The sequence below is a fragment of the Camelus bactrianus genome, chromosome 35 (genome assembly GCF_048773025.1).
Source record: "Camelus bactrianus isolate YW-2024 breed Bactrian camel chromosome 35, ASM4877302v1, whole genome shotgun sequence".
NCBI lineage: Eukaryota > Metazoa > Chordata > Mammalia > Artiodactyla > Camelidae > Camelus > Camelus bactrianus.
In genome coordinates, this window is record NC_133573.1 from 17,991,531 (window position 1) to 18,007,446 (window position 15,916).

The 15,916-nt window shown below is 36.7% G+C and overlaps 1 protein-coding gene across 1 annotated transcript in view; it reads left to right on the forward strand.

Moving 5' to 3' along the window:
- Window positions 1-15,916, forward strand: part of MYO3A (myosin IIIA) — a 193,613-nt gene that overhangs the window by 98,203 nt on the left and 79,494 nt on the right. Inside the window, exons 17-19 of the mRNA XM_074358211.1 lie at window positions 6,311-6,437; window positions 11,210-11,420; window positions 14,279-14,426. Of these exons, the coding sequence (XP_074214312.1) occupies window positions 6,311-6,437; window positions 11,210-11,420; window positions 14,279-14,426 (486 nt within the window). The remainder of the gene's footprint in view (window positions 1-6,310; window positions 6,438-11,209; window positions 11,421-14,278; window positions 14,427-15,916) is intronic.

Here is a 15,916-nt window from a genome sequence, read left to right on the forward strand (position 1 = left end):
ACATTGGCCAAAATTCACATTCAGATCTGCCTCCTCCCCTACTGCTGCATCGCTGTCCCTCCCCCGCCGCCCCTAATGCTGCCATCACCGGCAGCTTGTACCTGTGGAGACAAGTTAACTCAAGCCCTTAGAGGGTATCGTGCCTCCTAAAGCAGAAAGGGGTGCAGCAAATAAAGAAGAAAGCAGCTCCTTTCTCCAGTTCTTGGTCGTAGAATGGATGTTGCTAGAGGCCGATGCCCCTTTGGACTGTGATCTGGCCCCATTGGTTGCCTGGTTACGGGAAAAGAGGAGCAGTGAGTTGGATATCAGAGCATCTTCCAGCCCAGAAACATGCTGTACAGCACCTGCTGCCCACCAGAGGCTGGGCCCCATTGAGTTCTTTCCCTTTTTTTTTGTCGGAAGAGCTCATTTTCTCACCAGTTCTTTCCCCCAGAGGTTGCTGTCTCAGAAACAGGGAACCATTTTTAATTTTTTTTTTTTTTCCCCACTTCTCCGTCTCGGTCATTAAAGGCAATGTTTCACTTATATGGGGCTTAACTCCTCTCCCTCGCCTGGTAGAGTAATGTTTAGTCACATTAAAATGAAACCAGTCCTGCAGTTAGCATCTAGTGACAAGTGTAATTCATTTATGTAAAACTGTACAGTCCAAATGTAAACATACTCAATGCTTATTGAACATCCAGACACACAGCTTAGGATAAATTAGGAAAAATATAACATCTGTTTCTGGAGCTGAAGCACAGTCACTTCTAAGTAATTTGTGCAGATTTCTAGTCTGGTTCAAGGTGACTCTCCCAGGACAGGGTGGTCTCCCACCTAAAAGCAGGGCCTCAGACAGTTAACAGGGCAGACAGCTCCAGTTTGCTGACAGTAGAATAAACCAAGCGGGTGTTTACTTCCTTTTTATCCCACTCCTGATTTTTTCATGTCCTCTCACTGGCTTTCTTGGGTATGTCCTTGGTCTGTAGCTGCTTCAAGTTCATTTTGGAAAGAGGCAGCCTTCAAAATCAAGTTAAATGGCTCAATTTTCACATCCTCTAAGCACAGCTTGCCACCATCACATTTTACTGCTGCACAGGTTGGGTGACTCTCCAGTATAGAGAGTGTCTCTCTCTCTCTCTCTCCCCTTGTCTTTCTCTGGTTGGTGTCAACAGCACCCAAGATGTGTGTGTCCCTTTAAACATTCCCCGGGTTTGCAGTTCACCTGTACGTTTGTGATTCAGCACACGCCTGGCAAACTGACAGGCAAATCAAAATTGAATATTCTCTAAAAATAACGCAAATTGGAAAACCTCTAAAACTTTTCAAAACATAAATGATTTCCTAAGCCATTTTCCTGCCATAGTTTAAAAATAAATCATTAAAATAAATGAGTAGTTTTATGAGTCAACTCATTTAGAGGCAATTTCTATCGTATCATGACACAAATTTTTATTTGTTTCCCTTTGCACAAAGTCATATGTCTTTTGTCCAAGATGAGAAAGCCTTTTCTTCCTGCTTTAATTTTGCTTACATTCCTTATGACAGTCTGAAATCACCAGCTAGTACATTCTCTTTGGATTATCAGTTATGGCTTTGGTTATGATCAAATAATATTTGTGAAGTAAATTTTGAAGTATTTTAAAGCATCACACAAGGTATTGAATTTCTGTGAAATATTTCATTTTTAAAAATCGGTTTTAATCAGGGTGCATGGGGCATAGGAAGTCCCTTTTAGTTAGTCATTTGATAATAATTTAAAAACAATAATTTGATACCTAGTAGTCTGCATTCAAAATGCATAAAATAAGTATACAGTTCTTGAATGTCATAATTCAACGAACATTGGTGATTTGAATGGAATGACAGGACCAAAGAAGCCAGTAGATTAAAATAAAAATAATTCTGTACCAAAGAGTCAGAGTCTGTGGGTTAAAGTCCTTGGCCACTGCTTGTTTGTCTTTAGAGCAATTACTAAGCCTCTCTGCCACTGCTTGTTTGTCTTTAGAGCAATTACTAAGCCTCTCTGGTCTAAGTTTCTTTATCAGTAGAAGGAGGGCGGAGGAGTGGCTTATTTGAGCCACTTCTTAATCTCACGATCTTTGATTTTGTGACTAAAATTAAGGCCATTTAATTTCATTCTGATATTTGCAAATTGTTCGTGTCACCTTATTGCTTTATTTATTTGCAAAATTCAGCCTAAGCATACAGAACGTATTAATATTTGTTATATACAAACAACTGCAAATGCTGATGGCTCAGCTTCTCCTTTCTTCTCATCAGTTCCTGTTTGCCTGGTATGTGGGCTCCCATAGCATCCCGTCCTGTGGTACTTGCCCAGCCTGATCCTCTCCGTCCTGCCTTCCCTGTCCTTTCTCACTGGCAGCATCAGGACCTTGTCTCTCCGTGGACTAGACTGGGAAGGGCCACGTTCCCCAACTTGGGCTGGTGTCACTTCACCATGGTCCATGGTGATCCCCACCTGCTTTGAGGTCCATGCATCTTTCCCCCTCTCCTTCCTTCTCTTGGGTTTCAGTTAGGTGACAAGTGTGGGCTGAGGCTCTAAGAGGGGACTTGGTGCATGTCACCCAAAGAACCCTGCACCAAACGCAGTCTATCCAGCCTGGGCTGTAGCTTCCATTCCCAGAACAAAATCAGAGAAAGAGGATCATGTATTTCCCAACTATAAGGCTCTACCACTTAGAGGAGTTAATTGGCTTTTAGAAGAAAACAACTTGGCTTAATATGGTCTCTTGGCCTCATAAAATCTAACTACTGATTCAGGATGCAAAGCCTGAGACCAAAAGAAGGGGACAGTTACAATTTTTTAAAAATCTGAGGAGGATAAGCAGAAACTGTGAGACACAGATTAAAAGACTTCAAGACAAATACGAGAGAGATTGTTTTGAAAGTGAAGGAAATTTTATTGTCACTTGACTGACACAAAAGAAAACAGTTGACAAGCATTTATTGAGTGCCAGTTGTCTACCAGATCCTATGTTAAGAATTAGAGGCATGAATTAGGCATGGTCTCCATCCTCAGAGAGTTTATCATCTGATAAAAGACACATACACTAAGCATAATTTTAATAAAGTGGAGCCAATTCTATGATAACAAATAGAGAATGGTACAGAAACGTGAAGTCTGGTGGTTGGTCAGTGAAGAGTTCTGAGAAGAGATTATGTGTGAAGAATGGGGGAAAGAACACATGAGCTGGAACTAAAGTATGAAAGTAATGTGGAATTCGTGGGAACCTGTAAGAAGTTCGGCTGGCTGAGAAAATAGCTGGAAATTAGGGTGCAGAGTCAAGCAGACACCAGACACCAAAGAGGCACTTCTTTGGGTGCTTTAGTAAGAAGTCGGAACTTTATCCTTAAGGGAATAAAGGCCATTGAAGGATGCTAGTTGGAGACATAGATGATCTGGTTTGCCTGCTGGGAAGATTGCTATGACAGTTGTATGGAAGATGAACTGCAGAGTCGCAAGACCAGAGGCCAAGGGACTAGTAAGGGGCATCATGCCAGAGGCTGAGTTTGTGCATCGATCACGTTTTGGAGTCTAGCTGGGACCCTGATCCTGATGGAGAAACAAAACTAAGGCCAGGCAGTTTACCTGTGAGTTGTTAATGTTCGAAGAAGGCATGTTTTTGATAATTTATTCCATATATTAATGATTTTAAAACCAAGTACCTAATTTTTTCCTTAAGCTCTTAAGTCTTGCTTATATAACCTTTTTTTTAAGGTTTCATTTTTTTAGAGAAGTTTTAGGCTCACAGCAAAACTGAGTAGAAAGTACAGAGATTTCCCATATTCCCTTTGTCCCCCCTCTACCCCCAGCCTCCTACACCATTCACACCCCACACCAGAGTGGTATATTTGTTACAACCGATGACCCTACGTTGACTCATCATTATCATCCAGAGTTTATAGTTTACTTTAGGGTTCACTCTCAGTGTTGTACTTTCTTTGACTTTGGACAAATGTATAATGACAGGTAGCCGTCATTATGGTATCACACAGAGTAGGTTCACTGCCCTAAAAATCCTCTCCTCTGCCTACTCATCTCTCCCTGCCTGCTAACCCCTAGCAACTACTGATCTTTTTACTGTCTCCATAGTTTTGCCTTTTCCAGAGTGTCATATAGTTAGAATCTTACAGTAGGCAGCCTTTTCAAATTGGTTATTTCATTAGCAATATGCAGTTATGTTTCCTCCATGTCTTTTCAAGTCTTGCTAGTACTGAATAATATTCACTTGTCAGAGTTCACCACAGTTATCTGCTCACCAACTGAAGGACATCTTGATTGCTTCACATTTTGGCAATTATGAATAAAGCTGCTGCAGACACCCAGGCACAGGTTTATATGTAGACATACATTTTCAACTCCTTTAGGTAAATACCAAGGAGCATGATTACTGGTTCATGTGGTAAGAGTAAGTTTAGTTTTGTAGCAACCTGCCAAACTGTCTTCCAAAGTGACTATACCATTTTTGCATTCCTACCAGCAATTGAATGAGAGTTCCTATTGCTCCACATCCTCGCCAGCATTTGGTGTTGTTGGTATTTTGGATTTCGGTCATTCTAATAGTGGCACAGTGGTATTTATTTTGTGATTTTAATTTGTGTTTCCCTGGTGACATATGATGTGGAGCATCTTTTCTTGTGCTTATTTGCCATCTACATGTCTTTTTCAGTGAGCTGTTTATTAAGATTTTTGGCCCATTTTTAAATTGTGTTGTTTGGGTTTTTTTTTTTTTTATTGTTGAGTTTTAAGAGTCCTTTGAATACTTTGATAACAGTCCTTTATCAGATGTGTTTTTTGCAAATATTTTCTCTCAGTCTTTGTTTGCCTTCTCTCACCTAAATGAATGCAGTAGCCTCCTGACTATTCCACGTTTCCATCTGTTCCACTTAGTAACCAGACTCATCAGTTTAAAATACAGCTATTTTACTTTCTTCATAGCCCCTTTTTTCCCCTGAAATGTCATGTTTAGCTACTTGTTTATTTACTTAATGTCTGCCTTCCCACTGCCTGAATCCCCCAAAGGAACAAGGATCATCAGTCTTGCCTGCTGCTGAAGCCCCTTTGACTAAAACAGTGCCTGGCATGAAATATGTGTTTATTGGATAAGTGAATATATAGCTATATACATATTTATTCACTCAACAGATATATTCATTTAAATATTTATTATATTCATTGTATATATTTGTTATATATGAATGAATAAATATCCCCAAAGATTGTTTTCATATACAGTTTCATCAAAATTGTGGGGTGTTGCAGTGGGTGGGATCATTGTTTCTGTTAAGTGCAGGAGCTGGGCTGGAATAAATACAGCAATGTAAGAAAATGATAAAGGATTTTTTTCTGTCCTGTACCTCACTGAACCATGAACATGATTGGAATGACACCTAGAAGTACCATAGACTCCTTGACAAAATTCTTCCAGTGCCTCCAAGAAGCCGTGTGTGTGTGTGTGCACACGCGTGCTTGTACGTATATATGTATATATCACCCAAGATTGCAAGGAGATACTAACAAGGCGATGGTGGATGACCTGGAAGCCACTGGTTGAGACTGAGTGAGAAGGATTATAAAGCAAATGGAATCATCTTTTTGTAATCTCCGGAGTGGGGGGTGCGGGAAGGGAAGATGAGTAAACTATTTAAGATGAATAATACAGAGCTACACCAACTGATCTCTCTTGCAGGTCTTGGGTTTGGCAACTACTGGATGAGAATATATATTTATGTGTTTGTAAATGTATTTCTGAACGTACTTTTGATGTACTTTAGGGTTTTATGACTATAAACTCTAAACTGTAGTCCGGATTTCTGACGTCCTAGTTAAACCATACGTAGCCTCTGATTTTGGTGCTGAGATTTTTTTATTTTTCTTCCTTAACTCTCCTTTATCCACACATATAGCCTCGCTTTTGAGGGGCCTCAAGGAAAATGAACACATGGAAATGGACACATCACATTCTGAAGTTAAGTTTTACATGGATTGATTAATCTATGTTAATTTAATGAATTAGGTTTTCTACTTCTTCTGAGGGCTGCTTTTCATTTCTATTTTTTATTCATATTTGCATTCATAAAATGTTTTTAATTACTCAGTGTTTTAGGCACCATGCTCACCTCTAAGATTAAAATTACTAGGAAGGCCGAGCTTAGTTGGGTCCTTGCCTACTTGGGTCTCTTAGTTTGACGTCATAGTCCATGGGATGACTTTGTTATGCTGGAGCCTAAAGATTCTTTCCCCAGTCTGTCCACAGCCACGGTCTCTGCCTTGTTATGCTTACAGCCTTTCTGTGCTGTGTTTCAGCAACTTGGAAGTGTGTACAGTATACTTGCTGCAATCTTGAATGTTGGAAACATTGAATTTTCTTCTGTGGCAACTGAACATCAGATTGACAAGAGCCACATTTCTAATCGTGCAGCTCTGGAGAACTGTGAGTTTTATTATCTTTCATTTAAAACTGAACTGTTGAAAAAAAAAGTCTGATGACATAGTGCGAGTGTCACATAAGGATCATTTTAAGCAGTTGTACTTTTATGGAATCCTAAAAAAGAATACTCAGATTCAATTTGTGTAAAATGAAGTTTTTAAAGTCCAGTATAAACAGATCTCATGCCTACAAATTAACTAATTACTGCAGAAGACACAATTAAAATTTAGTAAACTGATCTGAAAAAGACTTAAAGTTGTTATTGTGTAGATCTGGCATCTCTATCATTTTAAAAGTAATAAAGACTTGACTATTTATTTTCATACTGGATGGGTATTTTTACACACGTTCATCTTGGGTTGATTAATTTTGGAGTCATTTTCTATGCAAGAAGTACATCATGGTATTTGCTTCAAATCAACTTTTCTCTTACCAGCAATTTGATGAATTATTTCAATAATTTAAGGTTTCTCACTGATACCTTCCAGTGGCAAAGCTTTTTTATTTAGAATATACCCTATTTTTTATTTTTAATATTGGCATGTGCCCTCACAATTTCAGATTTGTTTCATTCATAATCTGGGAAATGAATGAAATCCCCATCATCTCCACCCCCTGAGTCCCTGAAACCAGCTTGGTAATACAGCAGAACAAGTGTCTGAGGTTGGCATATAATGACTGGCAGGTATCTGGAAACCATTCTGGTTTTTCACATATAAAGGAAACTTAATTGGCACATAAGGTATTAAGTTATCAAAAGTGGAAAGAATAACCAGAAAATTCCAGCAATAAGATTCAACCCTCACCATCTGATCATAATTAGAAGAGTTATCACCAACCAATAGAAGAGCTCCAACAAGATATGTTGTAGATGTGAGTGTACTTAGAAACTGCAAACTAAAACCTGATTTTGATGACTGAAAACCTATTTCCATATAGCATTAGACAGTTATATGGATCACAAATGGTTTGTATTAATAGGAATATAGTTAAAATGAATTAAAGCACAGTCTGCAACAGCCACTCATGGAAAATAGAAATTTTACTAATTTACATTAAAATAATTTATAATTAAAGTTACAAGGAATTATCTCCAAGCCAAGGCCATGTTTCCAGATGATTTTACAGATGCATGGTCTCAACCATGTCCATTCTATCCCATAACTCTCTCCCAAATATGACCTTTCCTCTTTATCTCCATCACCATCACTCTCATCCAAGACAACATCATGTCTCACCCAAACTAAGTGACTGCCCAGTTGTTTATTCCACATTAGTTCTCAAACTTTTCCAGGACTTTCCCCACAAGTCATTCAGAAACCACTTAACACATGTATAAGTGGGTTCCTGCAATCTCCCTCCCCCTTCCTTGTCCCTCTGCCCACTTATACTTCTTGGTTAGCTTCCCATTCCCTCTGGATAAAGACCATCAGGACTAGAAGTTTGTCATACAAAGTGTTGCACTTAGTAGTATATCCCCAGGTAAAATGCCAGGCATGTAGTACACACTCACTAAATAAATATGTCAAATGATACATCTCAAAAATGTTCTCCTAGGGCAGTCTACACAAGCATTAGAAATAAAAGCAAGAATAAACAAATGGGACCTAACGAAACTTACAAGCTTCTGCACAGCAAAGGAAACCATAAGTAAAACAAAACGACAACCTACGGAATGGGAGAAAATTTTTGCAAATGAAACTGACAAAGGCTTGATCTCCAGAATATATAAGCAGCTCATATGACTTAATAAGAAAAAAACAAACAACCCAATCCAAAAATGGGCAGAAGACCTAAACGAGCAATTCTCCAAGGAAGAAATACAAATGATCAATAGGCACATGAAAAAATGCTCTGTATCACTAATTATCAGAGAAATGCAAATCAAAACTACAATGACATATCACCTCACATCAGTCAAAATGTCCATCATTCAAAAGTCCATAAGTGACAAATGCTGGAGAGGCTGTGGAGAAAAGGGAACCCTCCTACACTGCTGGTGGGAATGCAGTTTGGTGCAGCCACTGTGGAAAACGGTATGGAGATTCCTCAAAAGACTAGGAATAGACTCACCATATGACCCAGGAATCCCGCTCCTGGGCATATATCCAGAAGGAACCCTACTTCAGGATGACACCTGTACCCCAATGTGCATAGCAGCATTATTTACAATAGCCAAGACATGGAAACAGCCTAAATGTCCATCAACAGATGACTGGATAAAGAAGTGGTGGTATATTTATACAATGGAATACTATTCAGCCATAAAAACCGACAACATAACACCATTTGCAGCAACATGGATGTTCCTGGAGAATGTCATTCTAAGTGAAGTAAGCCAGAAAGAGAAAGAAAAATACCATATGAGATTGCTTATATGTGGAATTAAAAAAAAAAACATAAATACAAAACAGAAACAGACTCATAAACATAGAATACAAACTTGTGGTTGCCAAGGAGGCAGGGGATGGGAAGGGACAGACTGGGATTTCAAAATGTAGAATAGATAAACAAGATTATACTGTATAGCACAGGGAAATATACACAAGATCTTATGATAGCTCACAGCGAAAAATAAAATGTGACAATGAATATATGTATGTTCATGTATAACTGAAAAATTGTGCTCTACACTGGAGTTTGACACAACATTGTAAAATGACTATAATTCAATTAAAAAAAAAGTTTAAAATAAATAAATAAATATGTCGAATGAGTGAACAACGTGGGAATAGAAACAGACATACCAATCAATAGGGCACATTGTTCAGAAAGAGATGCAAGTGGAATTCCCAGAAATGGCATTACAAATCACTAGGGCAATCAGTTTTGTAGGGACAGCCAACTGGGTGGCCATTTGTAGGAGAGGGAATCTGAAGCCTTCTCACACACCACATACCACAGTGAATTCCAAACATGTATCGACTTAAATGCAAAAAAGTAAATAAATAAAATGAATACACAGAGCAAAATGTATTTATATAATCCTAAGATGAAAAAAGACTTAAAGAACTCTATGTGCAGAAAACCAAGAGCAGAAATGATTTTTGAAAATGAAGATTTGACTACATAAAAATTAAAACTCTTTCATACTAAAAAAAAAAAAAAAGGAAAATGAATGAAATTGCAATGCAAATGAAAAAATGAGGAAAAGTATTTGCAGCATACATATCATTATTCTCTTTAAACTGTAAAGAGGGCTTATAAATTGATTAGGAAGAGATGAATATATCAGTGAAAAAAGGCAGTTCACAAAATAAGAATGACGAATCACTAATAAAAAATATGAAAAGAAAGTATTCAGCTTCCCTAGGAATCAAAAACAAATTAAAAGAAGAAAGCATTACTTTTAAAAATAATAATCCTGTGTCCATGAAATTGTGTTGAAATTATTTAGCTTTCATCTGGCTGATACGAGAATAATGGTTCAGAATTTTTGAAGAGCAACTAAACAGTATGTATTAAAAGGCTTAAATATGTTTATACACTCAGAACCAATTGCAGAATTTAGGCAATTTATGCTAAGGAAATAATACAAATCAGGAACACAGATTCATGCCCAAAAGATTTATCCTAGCATTCTTTACAATTGTGAACATATGGAAATAACCTAAACATCCAACTATTTAAAAATTAATGTTATAATCAACTATACTTCAATAAAAAATAAAATTCAAAAACTTGATGCATTATGATACATGGCAGAACATTATGCAGCAAATTTAAATTTTATTAAACAATAGTCAACAAAATGGGAAATGCTTAAGACATTAGGATAAAATGCATGGGCAGAATAATGATAATAAACATGCCCAGAAGGAAAAGAAATGCAGAATTTTTCTTTGAAGGTAGGATTTCTGCAGTAAGCCTATAGTGCTTCTACAGAGTGAAAAACTATTTTGTTTAAATAAGGTTCCACAGTTTTATCCATATAACCAAGAAATATCTTGTCCCAAATGCTAAATGTATATTTAAAGTGTTCAAATTTTTTTAAAAGGAGAATAATTGATTTGAAAGATTAGCTTGACATGAAATAGTTTGGGTTAAGTATGTTTATTATATTCAAAAATGAATTTTGTTCACTGAGTTTAAGTGCTATTCACTTAAAATCCCCTGTGATATTTAATTAACATTAAATGTTAAATGTTCAGGCAACAAGTTTTAGCAGACTTTTGTCATTGAAGTATGTAACTGAAAAGTAGTATGGTAAAAAGTATATGAATGTCATGATGTTTTATGCAAATTTGTTTCTATATTGCAAAAGATACTTAAAATGCATTAGTTTGGGTAGTCGTGGCCGAGTGGTCAAGGCAATGGACTTGAAAATGCATTAATTTGGGTATATCCCTGAAGCCTAGGTAACCTTACAATCAATTTCTACATTTTGAAAATGTGTATATAATAGTGGTATCCAAATGATAGCAAAACTGTTCATTATGTTTTTAAACTATTTAACATAATTCAGTGAAATTATGTTTGGCATCAGCTAAACAACCACTGGTTTGTACAGCTGGTCACTCTCAGCCAGTCCAGGCTGAGTGGTGCTACATTTTACAACAGCCAACATTTGACCGGTCAGAGTAAGCAGAGGAAGATGATTAAGAAGAGATGAAGGACTCCAATTGAATAGTGACTTATTTTTACATTATAAAATCTTCACATATTTATTTCATGTCATTTGAAGAAGGTGAACTACATTTTCATTCTCTGGGAAATTACTCGATTGTCATAATTTCTTCTAACCACCTATCTGGTTTTTTGTTTGTTTGTTTTAGCGGCTTCTTTGCTTTGCATTCAAGCAGATGAGCTGCAAGAAGCTCTCACATCCCACTGTGTGGTCACCAGAGGAGAAACCATCATACGACCCAATACTGTAGAAAAAGCTAGTGACATCAGGGATGCGATGGCTAAAACTTTATATGGACGCCTGTTTAGTTGGATAGTCAACCACATTAACAGCTTATTGAAGCACGATGCACCACCCAGGTAAAAATCTTCATAGAAATGTTTTCCCCCAAATGCCTGGTGATGTAAATCTGCTTTCTAATTTACTGATTTGTACATGAGTCCCTTTGAAGATATTTCTAATTGGTATCACTTAATTAGTAAAGGTATACTTCTAGTAGGTCTGTTTGGTTTCCCAATGGTACCATTTCATTGCACCATGTATCTGCAAAGTTTTAAAACTGCTGGACCATAAAAACTGTAGCAGTATGAATAAACATAATAGAAAGTGATTTTTTAAACTATTTCTTACTATCAGTTTATATGTTCTTGGATTAGAAGATGTGCCGTGATGCACATACCATTTTACACTTGCATAAAATGTCTGTTCAGCAGTTTTTTGTTTTAAGGGATTGAATTTAATCTTCAAGGCAAAAGAAAACATGCTTTTCATATTTTAACTCTCACTGTAACCCAGTAAAGGTAGGTATGACCTCCAATGAAATTTGGTTCAGAAATGCTCTCAGTAACTAGTAAATCATGGAGCAGAATATGAACAATGTTACAGAGCCATGACAGATGTAAGATATACAGAACTTAAATCTACGACCTGCCTAGTACCTTGTCTTTGAAATAAAGATAACCACAGCCACCACTGATGGAGGGCTCTCCACACACCACAGATTGTGCATAGATATGTTCATACATTTACATCCAAAGCTTTGTTCTGCCATAAATTATACAATTGTCAGAAATTTGTATTTGAAAAATAAGATGGATTCCTACCTTAAGATCACCTCATGTGCACCACACTTGCTTACTAAGCATAAAAGATTTCATATACATTTCAGGCATGTAATTCACTGTTATTTCTCCCTAAATACATGTCACATCATAATATTCAAAATAATCTAAGAGATTATCCATTATCCCTCCATGTTCTTAACTGTCTGTCCCTCAAAATTGCTTCTTTTCAACTCCCTGTCGAACTGTACCCTATCTGACTAGATCTGCAAATCACAACCCACTTTGCCCGTTACAATTTAATGGCCAAGACAGTTTGTATGTTCACGTGTGGCCATTTGTAGGATGCCAGGCTTTCAGGTGAAAATGGAGAAATTCCAGAATTTTTCTATATCTGTGTATTCCGTAAAATGTAGGCAATATCTTCAGATACTTGACCTCATTTTCTTAGTTGTCATCCGCATGTTTGACACTAAGTGGTACCCAGGAAGCTGTGACTTATAAACAGGTGAATCTGCTGCAGTAGCCTGCCACTGCTGGGTGACTTTCCTTTCCATACACTGATGAAAACTGTTCAAATCTTAGATGTTTACACTTTTGGTAGTTTAAAAAAAAAAATTAAAAGAAGACCATTCGAGTAGTTTGGTTCAATCTGTCAAGATTTACACCAAGATTTTGGAGAGATGTGTTCTGTGCCAGGCTTGCCCATCAACTCGTCGTGTGACCTTGGGCGAGTTACTGCATCTCTCAGCCTCTCCTCCTCGCAGTTAAAAAGAGGCATGGAGTGACAAGTCGTGGTCTTCATTGTTGGTGGGTATCCTGGAGCCTTTTAAGAATCTCTTGAAAACTGTATCCTCCACTCCAAAATAAAAAAATGGATCTTTTTCTACATACCCACCAAAATATTGCACACAGTTGTCATTCCAGACCTTTTGAAGGCCATTAACAGATCCCAGTTTAAGGATCCCTGAACTAGCTCGTCTCTAAGATCCTCCTGGCTCTAACACATTATTATTATTATTTGAGTTAAATAACTATCTCTGTGGGACCCTGTGGGAAAAAGAGATTGTAAAAGAATAATAATTTTGACTAAACCAGGATAAATTTTAACTAGACATTTTTGTCTTATGTAACCACATTGAATTACACTTACTATTCAAAATAGGAATTTTCAGAGACATTCAGGTATCTTTCCTTTAGTCCATCCCATCACATGTTCAAAGTATTTTGTAACTCTGTATTCTGAACTCAGTCAGTTCTTCCAAATATAGGGAACACCCATCAGTTCACAGCATGTGGTTGCTAGCTGTCATCTCCAAAGTTAACCGAGAATACATAAATAATGAACAGAAAAGGAAAGGTTTGTACTCTCCTTTTTAAATTCACAAGGAAATAACTTTGCAGTATATATATTTCTTGGAGGAGGAGTATAGTGTTTGACCAAGTCTCTGACCTTTAGTGAACAGAGGTGACCATTATGGAGGGGCAGGGGGAAAAAATGCATTTGGAACACTGAATTGTAAAATAGTATTTAATTGTATTTTAAAGTATTTAATTCTAAAATAAATTCACATATGCTTATATCTTTCTCCAGGTTGCTATTTATTCCGTGTTAAAAAAAATTAGGTGTAACTAATTCAAAAACAAATAACAATTCTTTAAAGTAAGTAAAATAGTTTTAGCAAGATGTTTAAATTGTTCTCTAGTGAGAGACTAAATACTTTTTCATAGAATTTTTGATTTTCTGGTATGGTTTATATTGAACATGTTTATTCTGTGTTCTCAGTGCTGGCTAGGTTTTCCCTGCGATTCATGAGTCACTCAGGGCTGTGATTTTTGTGTTTACAAACCCATAGGAGAAAAAAACATTTTGTTTAAGTATACAAAAGAGTATAGGAGTGGTTTCTGTAGTACAAGGAAAATATTGTAACATCTATATATTAAAATCGATGCTACCTACTTTATATTCTGTGGACAGAAGCTTTTTCAATTAAAACAATTTTCACTCTATATCCTGGTACTAGGTTTTTTTGGGGTTTTTTGTTGTTGTTGTTGTTGTTTTGCTAAATCACAAAAATGAGTCTGAAAGATCCTGCTTTAATTACCTCCTGAGAAAATAAATAAGAACTCAAAATAATGTCTCCTAAAATTTCCAGTAGGAATGGTGATGAACTAAGCATTGGCATTCTGGATATATTTGGCTTTGAAAACTTCAAAAAGAATTCCTTCGAGCAGCTGTGCATTAACATTGCAAATGAACAAATTCAGTATTATTTCAATCAACACGTCTTTGCATGGGAACAGGTGAGCTGTGGTATTTTATTCTACGTAGTATAGATGCATGTGTGTGTGTGTGTGATGTGCAGAACTGTACTATGAAGCAAAATCTAAATCATAGATTTAAAATCTTAAGCACTTGATAATGATCAAAAAAAGATTTCCTTTTCTCCATGCTCGCAGTGAAAACAAAAACAAGCCAAAAAAACTAGTATAAACCTAGGGTGCCTTGTTACGTGATGTTGGGTGTCTTCCACCAAAAATCATCAGACTCACCTCCAAAACTTAGCAGCTCTGAGCCCTTACAAGCAAAGAAGTTTCCTTTGGAAATTTAAATCAGCAGATATATCCAGCTGTTTCTCTTTCTGTAGACTGTATAGCTGAAATTCTGTTTGAAATTTAAATACCCATCTAAAATGCATTAACTTCAGAATTCCAGTAGCTAGGCAACAGAACGCAAGATAATAGATTTGATGTAAATGCCATGAAATGATAATTCTGTCAGAGTGCCATGTGTAATTTATGATTTAGCTTCAAAAATCAGAGACTTACTTGAATTGCATTTGGCAAAACTGTAGTATTAAAATTATTTTATCAAGTCTAAAAGAAGTAGTTGTATTTTATATAATGTAGTGTGTCATTGCTCCTTTAAATAATACTAAATTGTTTTGTGTTTACTGATTAAAACTGAGGTTTTTATTAAGTCATATGAGCTGCTTATATATTCTGGGATCAAGCCTTTGTCAGTTTCATTTGCAAAAATTTTCTCCCATTCCGTAGGTTGTCTTTTTGTTTTACTTATGGTTTCCTTTGCTGTGCAGAAGCTTCTAAGTTTCATTAGGTCCCATTTGTTTATTCTTGCTTTTATTTCTATTGCTTGAGTAGACTCTTCTAGGAGGACATTTTTGAGATGTATGTCAGATAATGTTTTTCCTATATTTTCTTCTAGTAGGTTCGTTGTATCTTGTCTTATGTTTAAGTCTTTGATCCATCTTGAGTTCATTTTTGTGTATGGTTTAAGAGAGTGTTCTAGCTTCATTGCTTTACATGGTGCTGTCCAGTTTTCCCAACACCATTTGCTGAAAAGGCTGTCTTTATTCCAGTGTATATTCTTGCCTCCTTTGTTGAAGATGAGTTGACCAAAAGTTTGTGGATTCATTTCTGGGCTCTCTATTCTGTTCCATTGGTCATTATGTCTGTTTTGGTACCAATACCATGCTGTCTTGATGACTGTAGCTCTATAGTATTGTCTGAAGTCTGCGAGAGTTATTCCTCCAGCCTCATTCTTTCTCTTCAGTAATGCTTTGGCAATTCTAGGTCTTTGATGGTTCCATATAAATTTTATTATGATTTGTTCTAGTTCTCTGAAATATGTCCTGGGTAGTTTGATAGGGATTGCATTAAATCTGTAGATTGCCTTGGGCAGTGTGACCATTTTAACAATATTGATTCTTGGGAAAGATGGCGGAGTAGAAGGACGCTCTCAGGTCACCCTCTCCCACAAATACACCAAGACC